Raw genomic sequence first — 22890 nt, 5'->3', positions numbered from 1 at the left:
AAATGATTATAATGAATGATGAAATGATTATAATGAATGATGAAATGATTATAATGAATAATGCAAATGATTATAATGAAATGAAATAATGATTTGTGAGCGCAGGATGGAAAGAAGGATAATTTTCACTTTCATATTTTTTATTACCTAATAAATTTTTAAAACAGAACAAGACATTTAAACATATCAAGAAATATGTTTTTTTTTTTATAAGAGCATCACATTTGCAAAAGTTAACAAAATAATCTCATAAATCTTAGCTATTTTTTACAGGCAAGATCATACAGCTACTTATCTTCTTTTTCTATTCTTTTTTAGATTATGCTTTTCATGAAAAATTACCAGTAATATTTTATAAAAAATAATTTATTAATGACTTTTGTTAGTTAACTATGCAAGTTTAAAATTCTTCTAAGTGCAAGTTGCATTAATTTTCTATGCTTAAGTTTCCATTCTACATTTTCAGCAAATATTTATTAGTTAATAAAAAATATTGCAGTAAAAATTATCCTTCTCTCCATCTTGCACTTACAAAACACTATGCGAATATCCGTTTACAATTAATTATTAAAGCCTGAAAAATGAATGTCAGCGATGATTTGTAGGTTCTTTATTTTCCACCACGACATTTTCGCCAACGATATTTCCAAACTCTGAAGTTTCTGAATTGTTTTATTTTCGATGATGATATTTTGTACCATGATGTTTTAGAGTGATATTTTCTATGACGATCTTTTGTACCACGACGATGTTTGTATCCAATGATGTTTTCGCCTTGTGCTGTTTTCTCCTTGATGGTTTCACACGGGATGTTTCTGGCAAACACCCAATTGCCACTGTAGAGACATTAGGATTTTTTTGGAGTGCGGAGGAGATGAAAAATTAGCAACCGCCTTCGCCGAGAATTGAACCACGGGCCTCTGAATTACCGGCCCAGCGGGCAGAACCACTACAACACAAAGGCACTCTAGGAAAGCGGGAGAAATACCTTATAAGGAGAAAAAGATTTTCCCCTAATTACAGGACTGAAAATGTTTTTCAATCGCGCGATCTGTTATTGATATTGAATTACAGTTGTGTGATAATTTCGCAGTAAAAATAATTCTCTGAAGACTATCCAAGACTCTAGAAGCTTTGGTCTTATATAGAGATCATAGTCTTAGAAAAATAATGCTTAATATCAATATTTATTTATAATCTTAGAACTATTGGTCACTTTCAGAAGTGGTCGCTTGAGAGGCGATATTCTATATATTTATTTACCGATACTCTCAGATTCCAAACTTTTGTTTATATTCTCAGAAATATTGGACAGAAGGTGGTCATCACATACATGCAAAATTTTACATTTCTTTTAAAACTTAATGCAGCAGTATTTAACTATTTCCCTATTAATTAATTAATTAGATAAAGAAAAAATTATGAAATAGTACTATTTATTACGGAATGATGTAGGAAGTTCTGCAGAACTATATTCTTTCTTGTCATTGCACATTGTATCCGGCAAACTACTAGTTCCTCGTATTCTTCAGCAAATCCGCAAACGTCTGTCGAATATTTGAAACAAAATCCAAAATGGCTGCGCCATGAGGTCTGCTTATATGGATATTTTTTTGTTGCATGAAAGGTAAGTTCAGTTGCAGTACTTGTATGTTTACTTTTTTTGCTTTTCGAATTTATGTTATTTTGACAGTTAATTGTGTTAGCTATCACAGCTTTCTGAATTGTTACTATTCTGTCGTGTATTACAATGGCTGTCTTTTCAAATATCTAGTTTGCCCTGCTATCCAAATGTTTATGACTGAATTTTTTTTTTTTGGTCTAGTTTATGCATTCAGTTTCAAAATAATAGGTGTGATCAGATTGCTTATTATTTTATTGTAGCAATAAATTTATGTTAAATGGTTTTAACAATTGTATAAAAATAAGAGTTTGCACTGTTTTGTCCAAAATATGTATGGTTGAAACATTATCTTAATCTAGTTTGTAACTCAATTTTAAAACATGGAGAATCAGAAGTTTTAAGTTTTTTGGGGGGTACTGTTGTGTTATCGGGACCAGATTCGGAAATGTATGAACCTGTGTTTGTAAGTATGTGCATAGATGTGTATATGTAGACACACACATACAAATATACAAGCACATAAATACATTTCTGAACCCGGTCCTGATAACAGAACAGTACCTTTTTTAAATCTTTTTTGAATATTTTATAAAAGGATTAAGCATTTTTCAAACTGCATATCATTTTAAGATTCGACTTTTAAGATTTAAGACAAAATATGGTCATTCAATCAAATGCTTATGATTGCTTTTAACATTTTCTCATAAATATTGTTTGCATTTTTATTGTATTTTAGATACTTTAGTTATGTAAAGTTAACATGAGAATATTAGGAAAGCTGAAGAATATGAATAGCTACCATAATACATGTATTTTTTATCCAGCCCATTGTTTCAGAAACAAATGCCCCATTATTATATGCTGGCTTATTTTATGGTTATATGCTGTCTTATTTTATAGTTATATGCAGTTTAATTTTATGTTCATGTTACTGTAGTATTGTCATTAAATAAAAGTATTGATAATTTTTGTCAAATCTTGCAAGTTGTCTAACATTCAGAATTATTACTACAGAATTTTACTGATAAGTTTTTTTAGTTGACATAATCTGTCTGATAAATAAAATAAACTGGTGTTTAAATTGGTTCCCAGACAAAAGCCTACTGGACGAAAGCGCATGCGACAAAAGCCCATATAAAAAAGCCTGCTATGATAATTGCCCACGTGACAAATACCCACAGCGATGTAAGCGCACATTGATAAAAGCCCACACTGATAAAAGCCCACGGTGATAAAAGCCCATACTGATAAAAGTGCACATAATCAAAAGCGCCTTATGGTTTTTTATTACCATAGCATGTATTTATAATGTTAATTATAATAAATAAAGTATTCAGATCTGAATTTTAATGTCTCAAATATATGTCCGTTTGTATATTTTATCACTGCTTTACTTGTTTAATCACTCTTTACTTGTTCTAAGGCTGAAAGCAAACTTTCTACTCTCTGATTAAGTGATTAGCTATAATGTTTCGATGATAAATCTGAAATTGCATTTTATTATTTATTTACTTATTTAACTTTGGTATGTGTATGTGAAAATGAAAAATATCATCCTGGAGTTTCTCACATGCTATTTCTACGGTACTATGCCTGAGATTAAGTATAATTATGTTTCATTATGGAAACTATTAACTTTTTAATTAAAAACACCTGAATTTTATTTCTTTTTAGTTTTTCCTTTAGTTCAGGAATATTAAAACAATTAAGCACAATGAAAACTTGGCTAAGAGATATTTTATTCTTTACTTTAGACTGAGCTTATTATCAAAGTTTAAATATATTTCTCATTGAAAGCGTTTTTGAATGTAACAATCATAATTTGGCGATTTTCTAGAGATATTTTCTTTTAGATTTCTGAATAAATTAAAACTGTCAGCTGACACCCTGTTAATAAATGAATTCCAAATGTAACCTCTTAATCTTTCAACTACAGCAATTTGGAATAAAGTTTTTAATTTTCATTTTATTTGTTTATTTATTTATTTTCGGGGGGTGGAACAACTCTTAGAAGTACAACTCTTATCTGCAGACTTAAGTACAATCCCCTCAATTCATCATTCATTAACAGTATTATGCATAGTAATAAAAAATTAGTATTAATGTTTCAAATTGTAAAATTTTAATAATTTGTCTTCCATTTGCTGTATATTTGTTCAAGACATATGTTATATAACATGAAAAATACACAGAAAGCAGCTAATCTTATACAACAGCTGATTGTGAAAGAAAAATTACAGTGCTCTTAATTACAGCTATAGTGCTAAGACCACCATATCTACAACCAAAATCCTTTAAAACCGTGAGTGGTCACATTTATAGAGGTCTCGCTATATTTTTACTAAAACGTGCACAACTTTGTTATACACTTGCTATATTTTGATTTTCTGTCAAAGCAGAGGAACATTTCCGCTATTTCTTTAGAAGCATGTGAAATTAAAAAAATGGACACTATATGGCAAAAATGGAATGAGATTCAAAAACACACCTCTTGAACATGTCTGAAATTCATTATTCTGCTCGGAATAAATTTAGCTAAAGAAAATGTTTAATAAATATTAGAACTCAAAGGCTAAGTCAGGTCAAAGTAGTAAGGGTCATTTCGCCTAAATATATCCTTTCTTAATCATAAAATGACTTTTCAAACAGTGAATGAAACGGGAAAGACAGAATAAGTGGAACTATTTCGAACTCGGCATGAAAAGAGAACGGACGAAATGGCACTAAGCCAAGGGAAGGCATGCCTTCGTGGAGGACGTTTTAAAGGAAACTCACTCATACATGTTACGCAAGGGGAAAACCACGAAAGTGCCCATGCAGTCAGCCTTTCCATCGGGATTTTGAACCCCGTACCGAGCTACCAGTATTCAGCGTTTTTACCGCTTGTCCGCTGGTGAGCCTTGTGCCTACATGAAAAGCTTAAGAATTGGATGACTGACACTTTCTTAATGTACAGCTTTTACTCAATTTTTTTATTAATTTTTATTCATCTAATTTATCTCATCATCATCTTATTTATTTTTTCCGATATTTGAATGTTTTCTCAGATTTATTTTCAAAGGAACAATGTCTAGAAAGTTTTGCGAATCGAAAATAAATGATTAAGTCTTAGATGAGATACATTCTACCAATCAAAAAAAATTTTTTCACAATTAGAATGTAATATATGTAAGTTGTTATGCATACTGCTTATCTCAACTATGCTTATCTCAACAAATGCTCAAAATATTTTTCTCTTTTGAAACCAATAGAAATTTTTTATGAAACTAACCGCAGTAAAACGTAGAATTTTATTTAATTTTATGCTTGAATGTTAGCTTCAAGAGTGGAGCTAACAAACAAGTTATAAGGTCTAATCGTTCACGGGAGCATGCAAATTGTCAATGACCTTCTGTAAGATTGCTGGTTCTGTAAGATTCTGTTGCTGGTTCTTAAATCCTCTTGTTCTTGAGTTCAGAAACCTTCGTTATTAAAATTATTCGAATAGTTTAACTTTTATATGGTTTCGTGTTTTTCAGTTTTTCATTTGGTTGCATTTTCAACCACGATATAACAAACAAGTTTAATTAGTTCATCAAAAAGTTGTTAGAGACACTATCGAATCAGGAACTGACCTATTTTTCCACTCTGCAGTTTAACTGCAAAAACAGTGAATTATCCCTTTAAAAATAGTTAAGAAATATTTAATTCCTTTTGTTTTCCAGTTATTGAAATTTTTAAAATAACTGAAATTCTAACTAAATCCTTAGATAAAAAGTTATTCAAGAACTAGACTAAAGAAATGCAAGTAAAGGGGTTAACTTCAGTTATAAGCAGAATTTCAGATATTGTTATTTTCTAGTAACTAACAAAAAACATTTAAAATCCTCTCTAATTTATTCCTGACCACCCTTTAATTGCTCTCCTGCCACCCCGTCCCTTCTGAGGCCGTTCTTTTGCACCCCAAGTTCGATAGGGGATAAAGCAATTAAGCAAGGCTCTCCTCTCTTTAGCCCTGTTCACAAGAGCAGATTCGACCGGTAGTGAAAACCGGTTCTTTCAACATGTCCCGTTCACATGGGACAAGCATTAACTGCCTCGCCGAATTGGAGGTAGAACTTGGTTGAATGTTCCTTACCTCTCGGGAGCAGGGCAAATGGGGAGATTTCCTGTACTATACAGTGCGGTTCACTTAATTTTAGTTACTGCTCGCTGGACTGTCAGCGAAAAAATCGCGCTGATAGATGTCTGAGAATATGATAACATGCCCCTAAAAATTAGATAGAACAGTACAAGATTCGGAAATTATAGACAAATACAGACAAGCTTATCTGATGCTAGGTATTCCAGAAATATCGTTCAAATTAAAACTAAAGTTAAGACAAGTGCATATCGGCTTCAATAAAACAAGGGACTCGGTATCTTTTGAATGATTTTTAAAAAAAATAAGCATTTTCATCTACTTTTTATGAATATTATTAAATGGTTTTGTGAGACAAAATAATTTTAAGCTGAAAAAAAGTTTTTGCTAGTAGTTTTTCTTAATTTAAATTTTTGAAGAAAAATTTTACTATTAAAATGTCTTTCTTCTTCTACAATTTTCAATGTCTCCCCCAGTTTTTTTATTGTATTTATAAGTGTTTTTAATAACTTCACGGAATGATTTTGAAATCAATGAATTAGTTTCTGAGAAAAAATTAAAAATACACTTTTATCTAAAATCTTTAAAAGAAATATGATCTCAGTCGCATTTTCATTTCAAATAATTTTTCCTTTCAGTATTTTGCGAACCCATCCTTGTTTCTATAAAGTATATAATTGTAAGTAAGCAGTAAAAATAATAAAAAATTTAGTCCATACCTATATATGTTTTAGGACTTAAAAGTTTAGTAAAAGGATTTATCGAAACGAATGCAAAAGGTTTCTCAGTTTGCATTTGCAGTTTAAAGAATACAAACTGTCTAAATAGACATTTAATCATTTCAAATCTTTAAAATTTTATTACTGAATTTCAATACACACATATGTTTATAAATCAAACCTAGTGCTATTTATTCAATTTATAAATATAAAAAATAAATTACAAACCATTTTTAAAACCTTATGTGGCTAGAAAAATTGCAAAAACTCATAAAACGCAAGCAGAATTTTTCTTTACCTGTTTTTGTTTTGTAAAACACGTTCAAAACAATTTTAATACATTAATTAATTATAATATTGTTGCGAGCGTACGGGTTTGTAATAGATTGATAATAGTTCGTAAATGATTGTCATTGCACTCAAATCCGATGATAGCTTAATTAAATTTATTTTATCAACATAAACAGTTCAAAGTTCTGGAATTTTCCACAGAAATACTCGTACAAGTGTTTAGAATATCACTAAGTATAATCAGTAGTTATGCTTCAATCTAATAAGAACGTTAAACACAACGGAATGCAAAACACATCTTAAGAGAAAGTTAACTCAGAAATATCTCCAATCTAACGCTGAACTAACAACTGGCAACAATAACAACTTATATACATAAATGATGTCATAAAAATAGTGTGGTATAATGAGATTATTACTTTGAAACCGATGTTTCGAATTGATGCCCACGAAGAACCAATATTTCCAATTCTGTTTCATTGCATATCTTTCAAAAAAGTAAAAAAATCATCCAATTAATTTCCTTTATCATTTTTTTAAATGTGAAAAGTTTGTTTTATAAGGTGTGAAAATGACGAAAGTTTGTAACCGATATATTTTTAGATATGAAATTTTAAAACTAATGGGCGTCAAGTCTAAAAATATGAACGATTTTCAAAAATTCTCCCAAAATATATTTTTTTTTAAATTACGCTAAAAACTTCATTTATTTTTTTTTCCTCCATAGTGTGTTATAGTGCAAACTGTAATATTCTGAGATTCTCAGTTTATTTGTTAATATTTGCAAAAAATCGTTTCAACTTTAAATTTGAAAAAAAAAAATCTAGTCCTCTAAAAATCAAAAGTGTGACACCACATCCACAAGCAGTGTATGTACAAAGTTTGAGTTCTATATCTTATCGGGAAGCAGTTTAAAAATCCATGACCATCTTTTAACCATAGCGACAAGCACCAAGAGTGAACTAAATAACAGCTTATAAAATAATAGTAATAATAATAATTAAAAAGCATATAATTTTCAGGAACCATTACGAAATTTCAGGTACCAGTTGTGAAAGTACAGATTACAAAATTAACAACAGTAAACAGTGTTAAAAATGTGTAAACAGTATTAGAAATCTGCCAATTCGGAGACGTGATTGTTCACAGAGGCTTAGGTGTAAAGGGGAAGGAAGACAGTGGTCTTCTGAACGGCTCCTAACGACGAAACTCTTTCATGTCTCCTTTTTCTCCCCTTGCTAACGGCAGCTGTGCGAAGGAGCGTTGCATGTGAATGGGACTTTTAACACTCTTTAACTGCTTTTTCACACAGCTGGGGGCAAAAGAAAATGAACGCAATGGTTTCCCGCCTGAATTAGCCAGCGGCGAGTTAGAAAACTGCAAGACAAAAGCCCACAAGACGAATGCCCACTTAAAAACAGCACACATTTTCAGGAAATCCAAAATAGCTATGACTTCCTGAAAAATTTTATGAGTAATAATTATTATGATAAAAAATGAAATTTAAAGTGGGAATGAAATTAATTTATGTAAAATCCAAGTTGTCAAAATTTAACTAGGTTATTTGAAACCGTGCTTTTAATTCACCATCATAACAGTGTTTGTGATACTGCACAAATGTTTTCTTAATCATAATAGAATACGGTACTTTTATTTTTTTCGTTGATATGAAAGTTCGGTTTCAATTCTACATATTAAATTCATTATATGAAAAATTTTCTGCAGTGTTAAATTATTCTCTGCATATGATGAAAATTTACATATATTTTATACTCCTTATAATTTTGTAGAATTAAAAGAAACAATGTGGCAAGTATTCCCTTTAACCTCCCTTTGCCGGACTTCCAAGAGGGCACTTCCATTTGACGCGTAAATATAAAAACAAAGTTACACATACATGTATATGTTTTTAATTATATTATTTTGATTGACACTGTTATCACATATAGGATTTTAATTCAGCCAGAGCCCAAAATGAAATGTGTTCCGCTACATAAATTTATTGCTATATTATTTGTTATTAATTTAATTTTTTATTTTATCTTTATTCATGAATCTACTTTGTGAAGCTGAAGAAAAAGGGAAAAATATTAATTTTAACGTAGCATACATATCGGTGTGGGTTTTTGTCAGCATGGGCTTTTATCAGCGTGCGCTTATATCTATGTGGGCTTTTATCAATGTGGGCTTTCATTGGTGTGGGTATTAGTCGCGTGGGCAATTATCCCAGTGGGGTCTTTTTGTGGGCTTTTGTCGTGTGTGCTTTCGTCCAGTGGGCTTTTGTCTGGTCACCGTTTAAATTATATGCATTTCTCTTAATGTTTCATTGAAAGTGAGATGGAAATATAAATGCTATCCAGAAAAGTGAATTCTTTTTGCCTGAAATAACAAACTGTACTAAATGATTAATGTTTATATCATTTTAGAAATGCCAATATTAAAGTTATGTCCCCCTTCTCTACTTTGATTTAGAAATAATTTATAATAAAATAATATATGCATAAGTGTAATGTAAAGTGTCATTCAATAATATAATTTATTTTTACTGATATTTTTATTTCTTATCTGGGTTTTCTTTTGCTGTTAGAAAGAGGAAAAGACTAATGTTTTAATTAAGAAAATAATTAAAACATTACAGTCTTTTAAATAACACAATTACAGTAATGTTTATTGAAGCAATCAGTACTGTGTGATCACCAGTGATTGAATAATGTTAAAATGCATTGTTCATAAGGAAATTTGCTTATCTTTGTGTTATAGTTTTTATTTTGACACAAGCTGAAATTTGAATTATTTCCTGAATCATTAATCAGGCCAATATATATAACACACAAATTTTCATACAAAATTATTTCTTTGAGCATATTATAAAGAGCTCATTTAATTTTATTATTTGTACAAATTTTAGACAAAAGTAGCATGTAACAGTTAAAGATTTATTGAAGCCTACTTGTTACTTGTGGTAACAAAGAAGTGTGAAAGATATTGTCACATAAGCGAACATGACGATCATTGATGCTTAGTTTAGTAATTTAATAATATACTGAGAAATGCTGGGAACTATCAGAAGTGGACATTTCGGAAATGATGGGCTTCATAAGAAATTTACATGGTTTTATTATTTATTTTTTAGTTAACAATGGATTTTAGATGTTAACTTGAAAGAATTCTGTTTAATTATATGTGAAAGAATTCTTATAAGTTTGGCATTTAAAAAAATGAATTAATAGTATGCAATTATCTTTTTATTATACATATATTACTATATATTTCTAATGCACTATGTAAATGTCAGTGCTAAACAAATGAGATACTATTGTCAGGTCAGCCTTTTCTTATGCATGAATAATTCTGATACTTTCTGATCATCTGCCCTCACAGCTTCAACTTATGCTAAAACTGCATGAGTATGTACACGATAATAGCAAACTATGAATATGCATACCACACACATGTATTACATGCTTTATATTTAATCTTTATTTCTGAATAGTATTCCGTTGGATGAAAAATATGTGAATATTGGCCCAATATATATGTTTTTGTGTGCGTGCAACCTAAAATTTCTTGTTTCTTATGAAGTGCTTATTTGAATTACTACTTGTGAACAGAGCAGTACATATGAACCATAAACTAACCATTTTGCCAATTTTTCACATCTTTGCAGATAGTCAGAAAGCACCAAAATTTCTAATAATGTTAAGTTTAAATGATGTTCTATACTTTTGTGTTAATTTTTCTATTCTATTAATTCTATTATTGTGTTATCAAACTTTCTGTAGGAATTTCAACTGGTTAAGATGTTATTACCATGTGGAGAAGAATTTGGTTTTCAAACTTGAAAAATTTGCAGCTGAAGGATTTTGTAGAAGGTCAGTTAAATTGGTTTTAGTTAATTATAATTTAAATTTGGGTCAAGAATTCTCAAATTTATTTATAAGTGTCTAAAGGTGTTCTAAATTAAATTCTGCTTGTTTTTTAAATTTTTCATGACATTCATTCTTTGATTATTATTATTATTATTATTTATTTACTAACTTATGTCCAGGCACATAATGTTGCATTTAATGTCATACCTTAAATATTATAAAATGTTAAAATAATACATTTCACTTAAAAATGTCGTCGTGACAGTAAATTTTCTGTTACATTTAATCATATCTATAAACACTGGTATACATCATTTTTCAATAATCTATACATTATTTTGTGCATTTCTTTTACAACCAAGATCTGGCATATGACTTGCTTTTCAAACTGATAACATGGTGTAATAATGCAATCTAATGGTCAAAGTTTACTATGTAGTGGCCAAATTTAATAAATTATTATTTAATAATTATTTTAATTTAATAAATTTAATAAATTATTATTTGATTTTATTAATGATTATTATTTGATATAATTTATTCATGTGTTCAGTGTGTCTCATCTCTTTAAATTGCTAAAGAAAATTTTATGTACTTGCATTTCAGAATTTTGACTGTATCAGTGTAATTTTGTTTCAGTTATTTTAACATGTAAGGGAAAAAATTCATACATAGCTAAGTATTTAAAATTAGTTAATTAAAGTCCTTAATAAAGAGGGACATTTTGTTGTTTTTAAAGTCGATAGAGTTTAATTAAAAAATATGCCACATTAAGGGTTACTTTTTAACCTAATTTAAAATTTTCATTACCTTAACATGTCCAATAATTGTTATTTGGAATGTTATTTTAACTCAGATATTGTAATAATATCAAAATTCCTTACTTTTTGATAGGTAATCCAAATGTGAAACAAGAAAAGAAAAATGAAAATGTAGAAGTATATTTATTTCATAGCTCTAACAAATGAGCAACATGAGCACATTTTACTGTGTATCTGCATAGTGTGGCATGTTCCGTAAGACTGAGATTTGTATGGTCAAATCCATGTTTCCGTTAAAGGAAATGCATGCACAGTCTTCTCATTTTCACTTCGATTATGGATTCTGTATATACTAGCATAAGAAATATATTAGTTAATGTGTTATACACCAATATTTATAGACAATTGCTGTGGCTATGTTTATTATAATCTTGTTCCCTGTAATGGCTAGAGTGCCTAAACCATCATGCTGTGTAAACAAAACTGAAATCTTCATCTCTGCATACTGCTCCACTAGTGTTTAAACCACTGAAATGGTGATTATGATAGAACATCTTTGGTAAAAATTTACTCTACTGTAACCCTTGGCAAATCGTTTCCTTTTTGATACCAAGATCGTCACTTGGGAGGATCGGCACCAATTTCAAGATGGCTGCTACACAAAACCAAAATAAGAGATCAAAGACATATACAAACTCGGTGTCCATGTACACATCGACCTATTTTAACTTTAAAAAAAAAAAAAAAGAAAAAGAGAGAGAACTGCACAAACAAGGCATTGTGCACTGCCTTAACTTTATCCATGTACACATTGCTCTATTTTCACTTTAAGAAAATGCCTTAAAAAATATCATGTTTACCAGAAAAAATTCGTCGCTGTCTTAACACACAGAGACAACCAAAAATACACAAAGAAAGAGGAATAAGTTACAAAAAATACATATTTCCTAACATAAAAACATTAAACAGCAAATCTTTTAACAAAAATTAACACACAGAGACGAATAAATAAATGAAACGTCATTTTTTTAACATATCTTTTTTTTCACATGCATACGTTTAGGCTTCCCACCACCATCTCCTCCATCCTCCAGGTAAGCAATTCAATTAAATTTTTCGTCTCTTAGTCACCTCAGACATACTCAAACGATGGTACCCACACAAAAATAATAAATAGCATGTTCAAAATACAAGACCATACCACTTCCGTGCAACCAAACACAGCAATTGAAAAGAATGGTAAGAACCAAAAACCTGGGTCCGTACAAAAGGTTTACTATTACAAAAAAATAGCCCAAAACTAAATTTATCACAACACGTTGGCAATATTTGCTCAAATAACTCCTTTTTATTGACCAAAAAAAAGTTTTTTTTTCCCCCAAAGGCTACGTTCGACAACATTATCAACATTAGGGTTACCGAAAAACTTATTTGACACAATGGGTTTCCACATTTCACAAACAACCAATACCACTTTGCGATTTTTTTCAGACAGAAACCAAGGTGTACCATAGAGTAAAGATTAACCACATCTTCATTTACTACTATTACAACATAAAATATACTTCTTTGGTAGATTTCTGCAGTTAAATTCAAAAGTTTAAAGCTGCATATTGCTTATCATGATCAGATTTTATTTTTTGCACGTAGCTAACAATTACTTATGTGTTGTCAGATAAATGTTACCAGATGTAGTTAATTATTTTTTTACTTGCCAATCTCATGAGACAAGTTTTTTTTTTTTTTTTTTTTTTTTTCCTGCAAGACAACTTTACTTTGTGTTGCAAAATAAATTCATTCTCACTCTTTTTGGCCTTGCCTACACATTAAATTTAAAATAGTTTTATGATTAGGTAAGATGTGATTATCATAATTTTGTTTCTCTCTTCATCTTGGCAACTTTATATATTGATTCGGTATCCAGGTTACCTATCAGTGGCTGACTGATAAAACTGCTCATATGTTCAGCTGGTGGTTTGAGTTTATTTTCTGACATAAAAAATTTTAAAAGGCATCCCCCATGTTTATTTTACTATAATCGAATAATCAAGTAATTGCTACTCTGTTTATAGGTACTAAATGTTAAAATATTTTAAATGCTTCCTTTAATTTGCATTCTAATAGTCATTTTTTAAAATTTAATTATGAATTATATTCACGTATAGTAATTGTGAGTGTTTTTTTATTTTAGGTGCTGTGAAAGGCAATGGCACAGATCCAGTTTATCAGTTCTTAGATACATAAGAATACATGGATATAAGATTGTTTTTCAGGAATTCAAAGAACATGTGATAAATTGGATTAATAAAAACTATTTTGAATTTTGAAAAGTGTTTTTCCTCTGTTAATCATAATATAGTGCCATAAATTTCTGAATGTGTTTATTTTTCATCCAAATAAATATGTTTACAAAAATTTGTCATATTAATAGGTATTATAGGATTTAGCATTATTATAAATATTTATTATAACAGATTTAGCTGAACTACTTTTTTAGTCTCTCTGCAGATGAAGTCACAAAGGTAAGTGGTTAGATATTTTTCTATATTCCCCATTAAGTAATTTTATCTGGTAAATTACCATTACTTATATACTAAAGGTGAAAGAATAAGCTTTCCTTGAAAATGCAAAAATTTTTAGACATTAAAAAAAAAAATTGGTATATGAAAAAAAAAAAAAAAAATCTCAAACTGCCACATATGCGAAACTGAAAATGTTATATATGAAATAGTACAGAAATATAAATATTTTCACTATTTTTTAACTATAATTCACTGCATTTGTTATATGTAATCACAGTTTAAGGTAGCAGTGCTTTTCTCGCTGTGATTTCTCATGTATTTTGATTCATAAATACACGTACATAAATCCACGTATTTTGATTTATCTTTTAAGACCGAATAAAAAATGAACTAAACATTCTCTTCGACACTGAGAGTTGAATAAAAGCTCACCTCAAAATAAAATGAATTAATAAATTTATGGAAAATTTTACACAGCATATATTGAGCAGAAAGAGTAAACTGAATATACTTAGAAGTGTTAATAATTGGTAAAGTTGATTGCAGAATAAAGTGCCTTAATTGCATGGTAAACAGTAGATCTTTTGGAGTTTTTTTATGTTGCATAAAATGCAGATTTAAATTTTAGATATTGATTGTCATATAAATGTCAATTACTGTTTTATTTTGCTCTGAAGTGAATGGTTAGTAATAAAATTCTGGATGAGATAACCTTTAACATTCGCTAGAATTTACAAAGTTTAATTTGGTGCTGATTTCAACTGGTTAATTTTATTTTACTGAATTTTCCATAAAATAATACCAATGAACCATTGCAAATTATTTTCAGGAACTTTTTTTTTAATCCGAAAAGGCTATTAGTCTCGAAATGTGACTTCATATCGTCAATCGTAAACTTGTTTTGCTTTTCATTCAAGTCTTGCCATTTGGCAAAATTTAACATGTTTACCTTTAAAATCTAATCTATTATTGATTAACAAGCCAAGCTATTTAAAAGTAATACACACAGTTCTTAACAATGCTTTTTTAAATTTTTAATCTGATTGATTTAAAATGCATTTAATTCATGATATATCTAATTGAAAACATTAAATATGTTTACATAATTGCATGATATATTTCTTCATTTTTCAAATATATAGAAGATATATAACTTTCTGGGTCAGTATCTTATAAAATGTTTTGCTATTTCCACTGCCCCAACTGTATTGATAATCTATGCATTCATCAACTTTTAGCCTTTTTGAGTGACTGCTAAAATCTGAGGCCTCTCAGATTTTTTTTTTAATTGTGTGAGCAGAAAGATATTATTTTAGAAGAGCTTCTTGAGTTACCTTTTGAATGATGCAAAGAATTGTTAACATAATGTCACACTTTTACAACTAAATATTAAATATGTAAAAAATCCTACAGCATTATCATGTTACAAAAACATATTTATTTATTCTGAGGCTAGGAATTGATTTAGTTTTAAAATTACAATTTATTCCTTTTAACAATCTCCCAACAATGTCATCGAAACACTATAAATTCCTAAAAACACGCTTTAAAGAAAGATGATTCATTTATGTAAAAATTATTAAATGGCTAATTTTATTACTGAATTTTTAATACAAATTAACTGAAATTAGAAACTGCTTTTGTAAAATAATTTAATTATGAATAATTCAATTTGGGGGCTATTGGATGTTTAAAAATTATCGAAAGATTTTTAATATCTTAAAAATAAAAGCAAAATTTTCAGTTTTAATATTTTGTATTAATAATTCATTTTAATTTCCTTGCTCAGTTTTAATATATTCACAAATTCAGATTTAAATACCAAAATAAGTTGTATAAATATTTTCAACATTTCTGATTTTTCCATAGTAACCATAGGAGAAGGATTTGAGACTATCTGTGTAAAATACGTAGGTTTTAGATCATCACAACACCTTCATATACTTTCACTGGAAGATTCCTCTGTTATATACTGGGATGTGACACTAAGCAGTTGAGAGTATATATTTAAGAGGTTAAAGGGATATTGTAACTAGTATTTCAAATCCTGATAACATCCCATACGCTATCGGTGGGACCTAGATAGGATGTCCTAAAGATATACTGGGATGTGACATTAAGCACTCAGGATGAGTTTAGGAGGAAACTGGGATATTACGGGATGTCCTGAGGATGTAGTAAGCAGGACTTTAAATCCTAATAACATCCCATATGCTGTCAATGGGACATAGATAGGCTGTTTTTAGGATATAATGGGATGTGTTTAGGAGGTTAGTGGGATATCCCGGGGATGTAGTAAGTAGGAGTTTATATCTTAATAACATCCCACATGCTGTCAATGGGACTTTGTTAGGATGTCCTGAGGATATCCTGGGATGTAACATTAAGCACTCGGGAGGAGGTGTTAGGAGGTTTGCGGGATATTCCGGGATGTCCTGAGGATGTGCGCATATCCCGCGAGCAACATCCTCGGGATATCCCAAGAATGTTTTTTGCTATGTGAGGGATTATGAATTTTGTACTGTATTTCTGCACTTGTGTAATACCTTTACATTTGCTCTTACCCTGTTTGTCACATGTATTCCCATGAAACATGCTACACCATGAACATGCATGTACACATGTATAAGCATACATATATGCCTTGCACACAAATTTAAACAAACATTTGTGTTTAACATACACAGCTTGTGATTTTGGGTTGCAGTCGAATTTCCATATACAGTATTTACTAATCTCTGAATTAAACTGCATTAAATATTTGCAAATCAGTTCAGCATTCACACACAATTTTTCTTTTTCCAGTGTGCAGGGGATTTGAGGCAAAAATGCAGATTTTGACTTTGCCCTCTTTGAACAACAAATTTGGGAACACAAAATAGCATATGTCTTTCAGCACGATACTCATGAGTAACAAGTCACTTCATGGCAAAGCATAAATTTCTTTGGTTTTCATTAGTTTATTTTAGTTAGTTTCCATTTTGGGTCTAGAAAGATTATAGATGCAAAAGAATCTAATTATGGTGCAACACTTTATTAAGCTTCATAATTTATAATAAATCTTAATAAAATACTAAGGCATTTTCCCATGTGAAATGGGAAGGTGATGTGTACTATGAATGCTTCTTGAAAAGATCATTTTTTTAAGTCACGCAACATTCACCCAAATTTAAAGGATGTGCATCTTCAACACAACTTTTACAGCAGTATACTTGTGTCAATTGTTTTGATCATTTACTAAGTGTAATTTATTTACAATATGTAATAAAAGTAAGTAGAATTTCTTATCAATTTGTTACTAAAGGTGTACAATTTCAAACTGTACTCAAAATTTAATATCTGCAACTCTTATTCTGATATAAATTTCAATCCTTACCTTGTGTTTGATTTCCAAAGGAATTTGAGTGGCGAGATCCTGTTGGTGCACTGGAATGATCTCCCATTTCAACAGTAACAGTAAGGTCTTGTTCTCCTGCCTCAACACTGGTATCTACAAAAATAAATTAGAACTAAATATATTTGTATTCAATGCAAAAGTGTGAAAACTAAATGGCTAATAAAATATACAAATGGTTATCTCTTTTAACAGAAATTCAAATAATATGAAAACAAAGCTGCTTTAAAAAATTGCATTTTAGCATCATAAAGTTATTTGAAGTTACCAGATGGAATTTGATCTTCATTATCACCAGAATTTTCATGTCCCTCAAGAATCTCATTCATCAAGCCTTCAAGAGCAGGATCCATCTGAAACAGTTAAAATGATAGTTGTTTACACGACCTAATAATATAAAAGTAATTTTTGTACATCACAAAACCACATTCACAGAACTTATCCATAATTTACAGACATAAACATCATATTACATACTCAATGATTAGTCAGATTAAGTTTACACATCAATATTACAAAAGTAAACAGCACAAAGTTTTTAAATAATTTATTGAGTACTTGTAACAATCAAATCACAAATTGCTAGAAAATATAAAATTGAGAAAACTTCAAAATTGTCAATGGCTCATGCCTGATTAGAAGTAGGATTTCCATCATGACAAACTTTCATAGAAAAACCTACATGGATATCTAAATTACATATTGGGGAAAGCTACAAAGAAGATATGCAAATCCACACAGCGGATTTAAAACAAACCTTAAATGAAATACTTGTGTAGCTTTATAAAGAATGGCCATTTTGGGGCTAGAGGAGAGGCATGCAAAGTTGATACAATTAGATTACAGCTGTAATTACAGTTGAAGTGAGAACATTTAAACAGTTTTAGGTCTATCATCCCTTTTTTACAATTCCAAAATTTTCATTGAGGTCCACAGGTAAATGCCATATGAGGTAATAAAATATTTCATTCATATAATAAAATTATCAAAACATAATTTACTAGCCTACAAACAATGGTACATTGCCTATATTGGGAAAAAATCTTCGTTGTCAAAGTGGAGATGGGAGGTTCTGGTAAATGTAACAAGACATATATTTAAATTACAGAGGAATTAGGTGGGAGTTATTTTAATTTTGCTAAATAATGGCTAGAGGAAAGATGTTAACATGCATTTTATACTACTTATTTCTAATTACTTTTGCTGCTCTCATCATTGTTCTGTATTTACTTTTGCTGCTCTCATCATTGTTCTGTATTTACTTTTGCTGCTCTCATCATTGTTCCGTATAAACATTTTGTACAATTTCATTACCTTTCCTCTTTGTTTCAGTTAATTTTTGTTTTGATATTTGTGAATTTTCTAAAATAACCTTTCTAAATAATGAACAAACACAAATTAACTTCTGGAACATCTTAAAATCGTACACAGCTTTGTAGAATTTTGTTCCTCTAAAGCTGCAGAAGTATTTCACAGCTCATCTGCCACAAGCTTTTAAGAGCTTCTCATTTAATTGGCATAGATGAATTCATATAAAACAGTTCTAAACAACGTTTTCACTTTAGAGCACAGAGGTACAGTAGAGTAAATGACCCAGCAATTGAAACAGTAAAATTGATGGCAAATGTGACTATACATCAAATGATACTTTGCTTTTACTTTACAGAAACGAAAGCATGAATACAATGAAACAGCTCATGTTGAAAAAGAGGTAAGTGTCAGTGGAAAGTAGATTAGCAGCTTAGAATTTTACATCAAAGGAATTTAATCTCTAAGCAGTAGAATAAGAAAATAAAATACATCATTACATTTTGCAGAAATGATTAACTGCATGAATTAGAATTAACGAAAGAAGAAAAGCTGTCCTAATGTCATCAACAATAAATAAAAAAATAACCAAAAACTCAGCTTGACCAATTTTCAGTCACAGTAGGGGTTCTGAAACAGGGCGAAATGCACTCAGCCTTTTACATAGCTGTTAAGTATTTAGCTTTAGTTAATGAAAATAAAAAACTAATTTCAGTATTTTAAAGTTTTGGCATTTATAAATATTTTCTACAAGTTTTGTTGCATATAAAATACATTAAATCATCTACATCTAACTAAACGCGTATATTTCAAATTTTGGAAAAGCCCAGAGTATTGTCTTCTAGCAATAATGACAGAGGTGTACGCGGCAGAAAAGTTTGAAAAGACCTAGTCAAGAGAAATGTTACTTTTTAAGAAAAAAATGTTTACAATGTACAGATGTCGAGACACAGACTTGCCGTTTCACACAATACTGTATACCAGGGATGGCCAAACTTCAAGGAAGCAGAGCTGCATGATAGATTTTATGAACCTTCGACAGTCACATGTCCAAATTTATATTGTTTCAAAAACAACAAGACAGCTTTTAGATAAATAAACTTTTGAAGTATATTAACGAATATGTGATTCACGATTCCATATAAATACACATAAATACATTTCATATCTAATATTTAGAAAAGTTAGGTTCCCCCAAAAATAAAAATTTGTAACTCGTACTGAGCATTTTTTCTTCAGGTAGAGAAAACAAGTATTTTTTTTTCTGATTTCCTTTACATCTCTCCGTTTATAATTACTACTGTTTTATTTTAGTAGAAGTCAAATAAATCATTGGTCCGCATATAAATCATATAAAAAAAAAAAAAAAAAAAAAAAAAAGAGAGTAAATTACAAATCATTATTTAAAAGAAAATTGAATTTTCTTTAACTCATAAGCAGTCTTTTAGAAAGAATAAATTAAATGATACATGTCAACATACACTGCAAAGAAACAATTATTTCAGAAAGAATAATTATTTAAAAATAAGCTATTAACTTATTTAGAGTTTTGCTTAAAAAGTAATTTTGTTTCGCTATACAAATAACATAAGGACCAACATACTGAGATTATTCAAATCTTTGGATCCTAAACTAAGAAACTGTTAAAAAATTTTCACAGAACTTCGGAATAACTATTTTTACTGATGGCCAGTGAAGAAAAATTCACAAGAAAAAAGAGATTTATGGCAAAATTTCATGATCAAACTTAAAAAATATGCAAATTATAAAAATAAACATTTTAATTTTAATAATATTTTTATGAAATCAAATTTTTTTAAGGAATAGTAAAACACATTACATTAAGACAGATTTTATTAGGAATTCATTATATTATTATTCAAGTTATCCAGGAATCATCATTCAGATTTATTGGGAATATACCTGAAAAGAACATCTTCCTCGGAAAGCTTCATCAATCCACTTCATTAACTGTTATGAACTCACTGGCAGTGTAATATTTCTGGCAGTTAGTTATTTGCAAAATCTTCAAAAATCTCTCTTATATGAGCAAGTTTATCCAATTCTTTCTTAACAACACGAGTTCCTATGCCATCAAAAGGCAAACATCTTGATAAAAAAAAAAAGAAAATGTTTGTAGACATAATTTGTGAAAAATTTCCAAGTTGGTTCCATCTGGTTCCCTCAGATCCCACAAATTTACATGAGATGACTTACGTCACAAAAATATGAAAGACATATAAAAGCGCGCTAACTTCAGTTACAGTTGTGTGAAGAGCATCTCTTTCTTTGAAAGCTATCAGAAATAGATGCAATATAATGTGTGTGATTATCGCAAAGCCTTCAGGGCTATCTGCCTAAGGGGAGGACTTTCTAAGGGAAACTGGCTCATATACACATTAAACATGGGGAAAACCACAAAAGTGTCCATGCAGCCAGCCCTTTCGCGGGATTTGAATTTGTGACCAAACTACCAGTATTCAGTGACTTTACTGCTCGGCCGCTGGTGGGCAGATGCAATACAAATATTTGTATAACTGACTACTTTCAGCAGCATTTGTTCACTTAAGTAAAAGTTTCCACGATTCATTTGAAACCTGGACATATTTTGCCTTACCGATGATTCCAGGCAATTTACAAATAATATTATGAGCAGGAGTTCTAATATCAGCTGTAGGCTTTTTTTTTTTTTTTTTTTTTTTTTTCCCGGGGGGGGGGGGGGGGTCTTTTCCAATAAAGCAATAAATGTCATTCTCATTTTTGTTTTTAGAATGCATCTCGATTTCTGGATCAAACTAGCAATTTCATGAGAACTAAAAATTTCATTATAATTTTCATCAACAGTTTCTTCACTGGAGTCTGCAACAGTTGACATATCTTCTAATAAATTTGCAAACGTAACATTTCTTCCCTATAAGGAAAATTACGTGACGTTTGCAACTTTCTGTGCTACCAAAAATGAACTATGTTACAGCAATGCGAATTGGAGTGCTGGATCTGAAAGATCTGATCCAATCAAAAAAAAACTTCAAATCAAATTTTGGAAACATAAAGAGGATGTCCTTGGAGGAGACTACACTGAACCACAACCACTTGGGAAAAATAAGTTTGTTGTTTTTAGAAAGGTTTCTTTAATCGGGCGGGTCCGTTGGAACCAGCACATGCACTTGTGGGTTAGGGAGGCATAAGCAGTAATCACTAATGAGGTCTATTTTTTTTCCTGAAAATTTATATCACCTTTAACCCAGAGATGATTAAGGCCACTGAAATCTCCAATCACAATGAAAGGAGTAGGCAGCTGTTCTACCAAATTGTCTAATTCCTTTTCAGCTATTACTTCATTAGGAGGCATGTAGATGGTACAGTCACAAGCATTCTCATATTGATTTGCACCGCAACAGCTTGGAGACATGTTCAAAGGTAAGATAGTTGAATGGCAAACATGGGAGGTGAGGACAGCTATACCTCCGCTTGCACGTTCACCAGTGTCTCCTGCACTCCACCACAGACAGGGTAATAAAAATCTATCAGGTTTTTTATGTTCACTAGACCTTGATTAAATCCGCGACATTTCCAAGAGATTAAAATAGACATCACGAATCTTTAATTTGCTTATGCTGTTTCTTTGTTAGGCGTGGTAGAAGACTTTGTGGTGGGGCTAATCCTTCTAATTCCATTTCGGATTCAAGTGTATCTGATAACATACTCTCTATGAGGTATGACTGTAATTTACTGTTTTTGAGCTTATGCTATTTGAAGGGAACTTCTTAATATTAATTACTTCAGGTTTTTAAGAGTTGGTGTATGTTTAGTACTGGCAGATAAATTGCTATTTGGAATTTTTTGTGGTACTTCAGTTTTAGTCCTTGTTTGAATGGTAAGTGATGTCTGAATGGCTATTAAGCGAACAGATTTTGTTGCATTGACAGAACTCAGATTTGGACCAGGTTGAATGTTGCCTATCAATCTCTTGCTTCTGCATATGATATATTTTTGGTTGCTCTTATAGTCTGAATTTCCTTTTCAGATTTCCATCTGGGACAGGAGCAAAAGAAGAGTGACATCCTTTACAATTAACACAAAACTCACTTTCATGATCCGCAGATGAGGAGCGAGAGCATCTACTGTTATTGTGACATGCAGCCTTCGAGTGTCCAAACCACTGGCATTGAAAGCAACGCATAGAGTCACACCGGGCAATGCAAATAGCCTACTTTAATGCGATGTGGAAGATGAGGAATGTTAAAGGCCAAAATAACATGCTTAGTATCAGTTAATTGGC

At 30.4% G+C, this 22890-nt stretch overlaps 1 protein-coding gene across 2 annotated transcripts in view; it reads right to left on the bottom strand.

The window, feature by feature from the left end:
• HUWE1 (HECT, UBA and WWE domain containing E3 ubiquitin protein ligase 1) overlaps positions 1–22890 on the bottom strand; it is a 595188-nt gene that overhangs the window by 264701 nt on the left and 307597 nt on the right. For both annotated transcript variants that reach the window (XM_085806998.1, XM_085806999.1), the window contains exons 51-52: positions 17569–17653; positions 17283–17396 (exon numbers count right to left, since the gene is read on the bottom strand). In XM_085806998.1, the coding sequence (XP_085663124.1) occupies positions 17283–17396; positions 17569–17653 (199 nt within the window). The remainder of the gene's footprint in view (positions 1–17282; positions 17397–17568; positions 17654–22890) is intronic.

This window comes from Stegodyphus dumicola, chromosome X1, assembly GCF_044657685.1.
Source record: "Stegodyphus dumicola isolate Sdum_Otavi_A_Nest chromosome X1, ASM4465768v1".
NCBI classification, from domain to species: domain Eukaryota; kingdom Metazoa; phylum Arthropoda; class Arachnida; order Araneae; family Eresidae; genus Stegodyphus; species Stegodyphus dumicola.
This window is presented reverse-complemented; position numbering and strand designations above follow the sequence as displayed.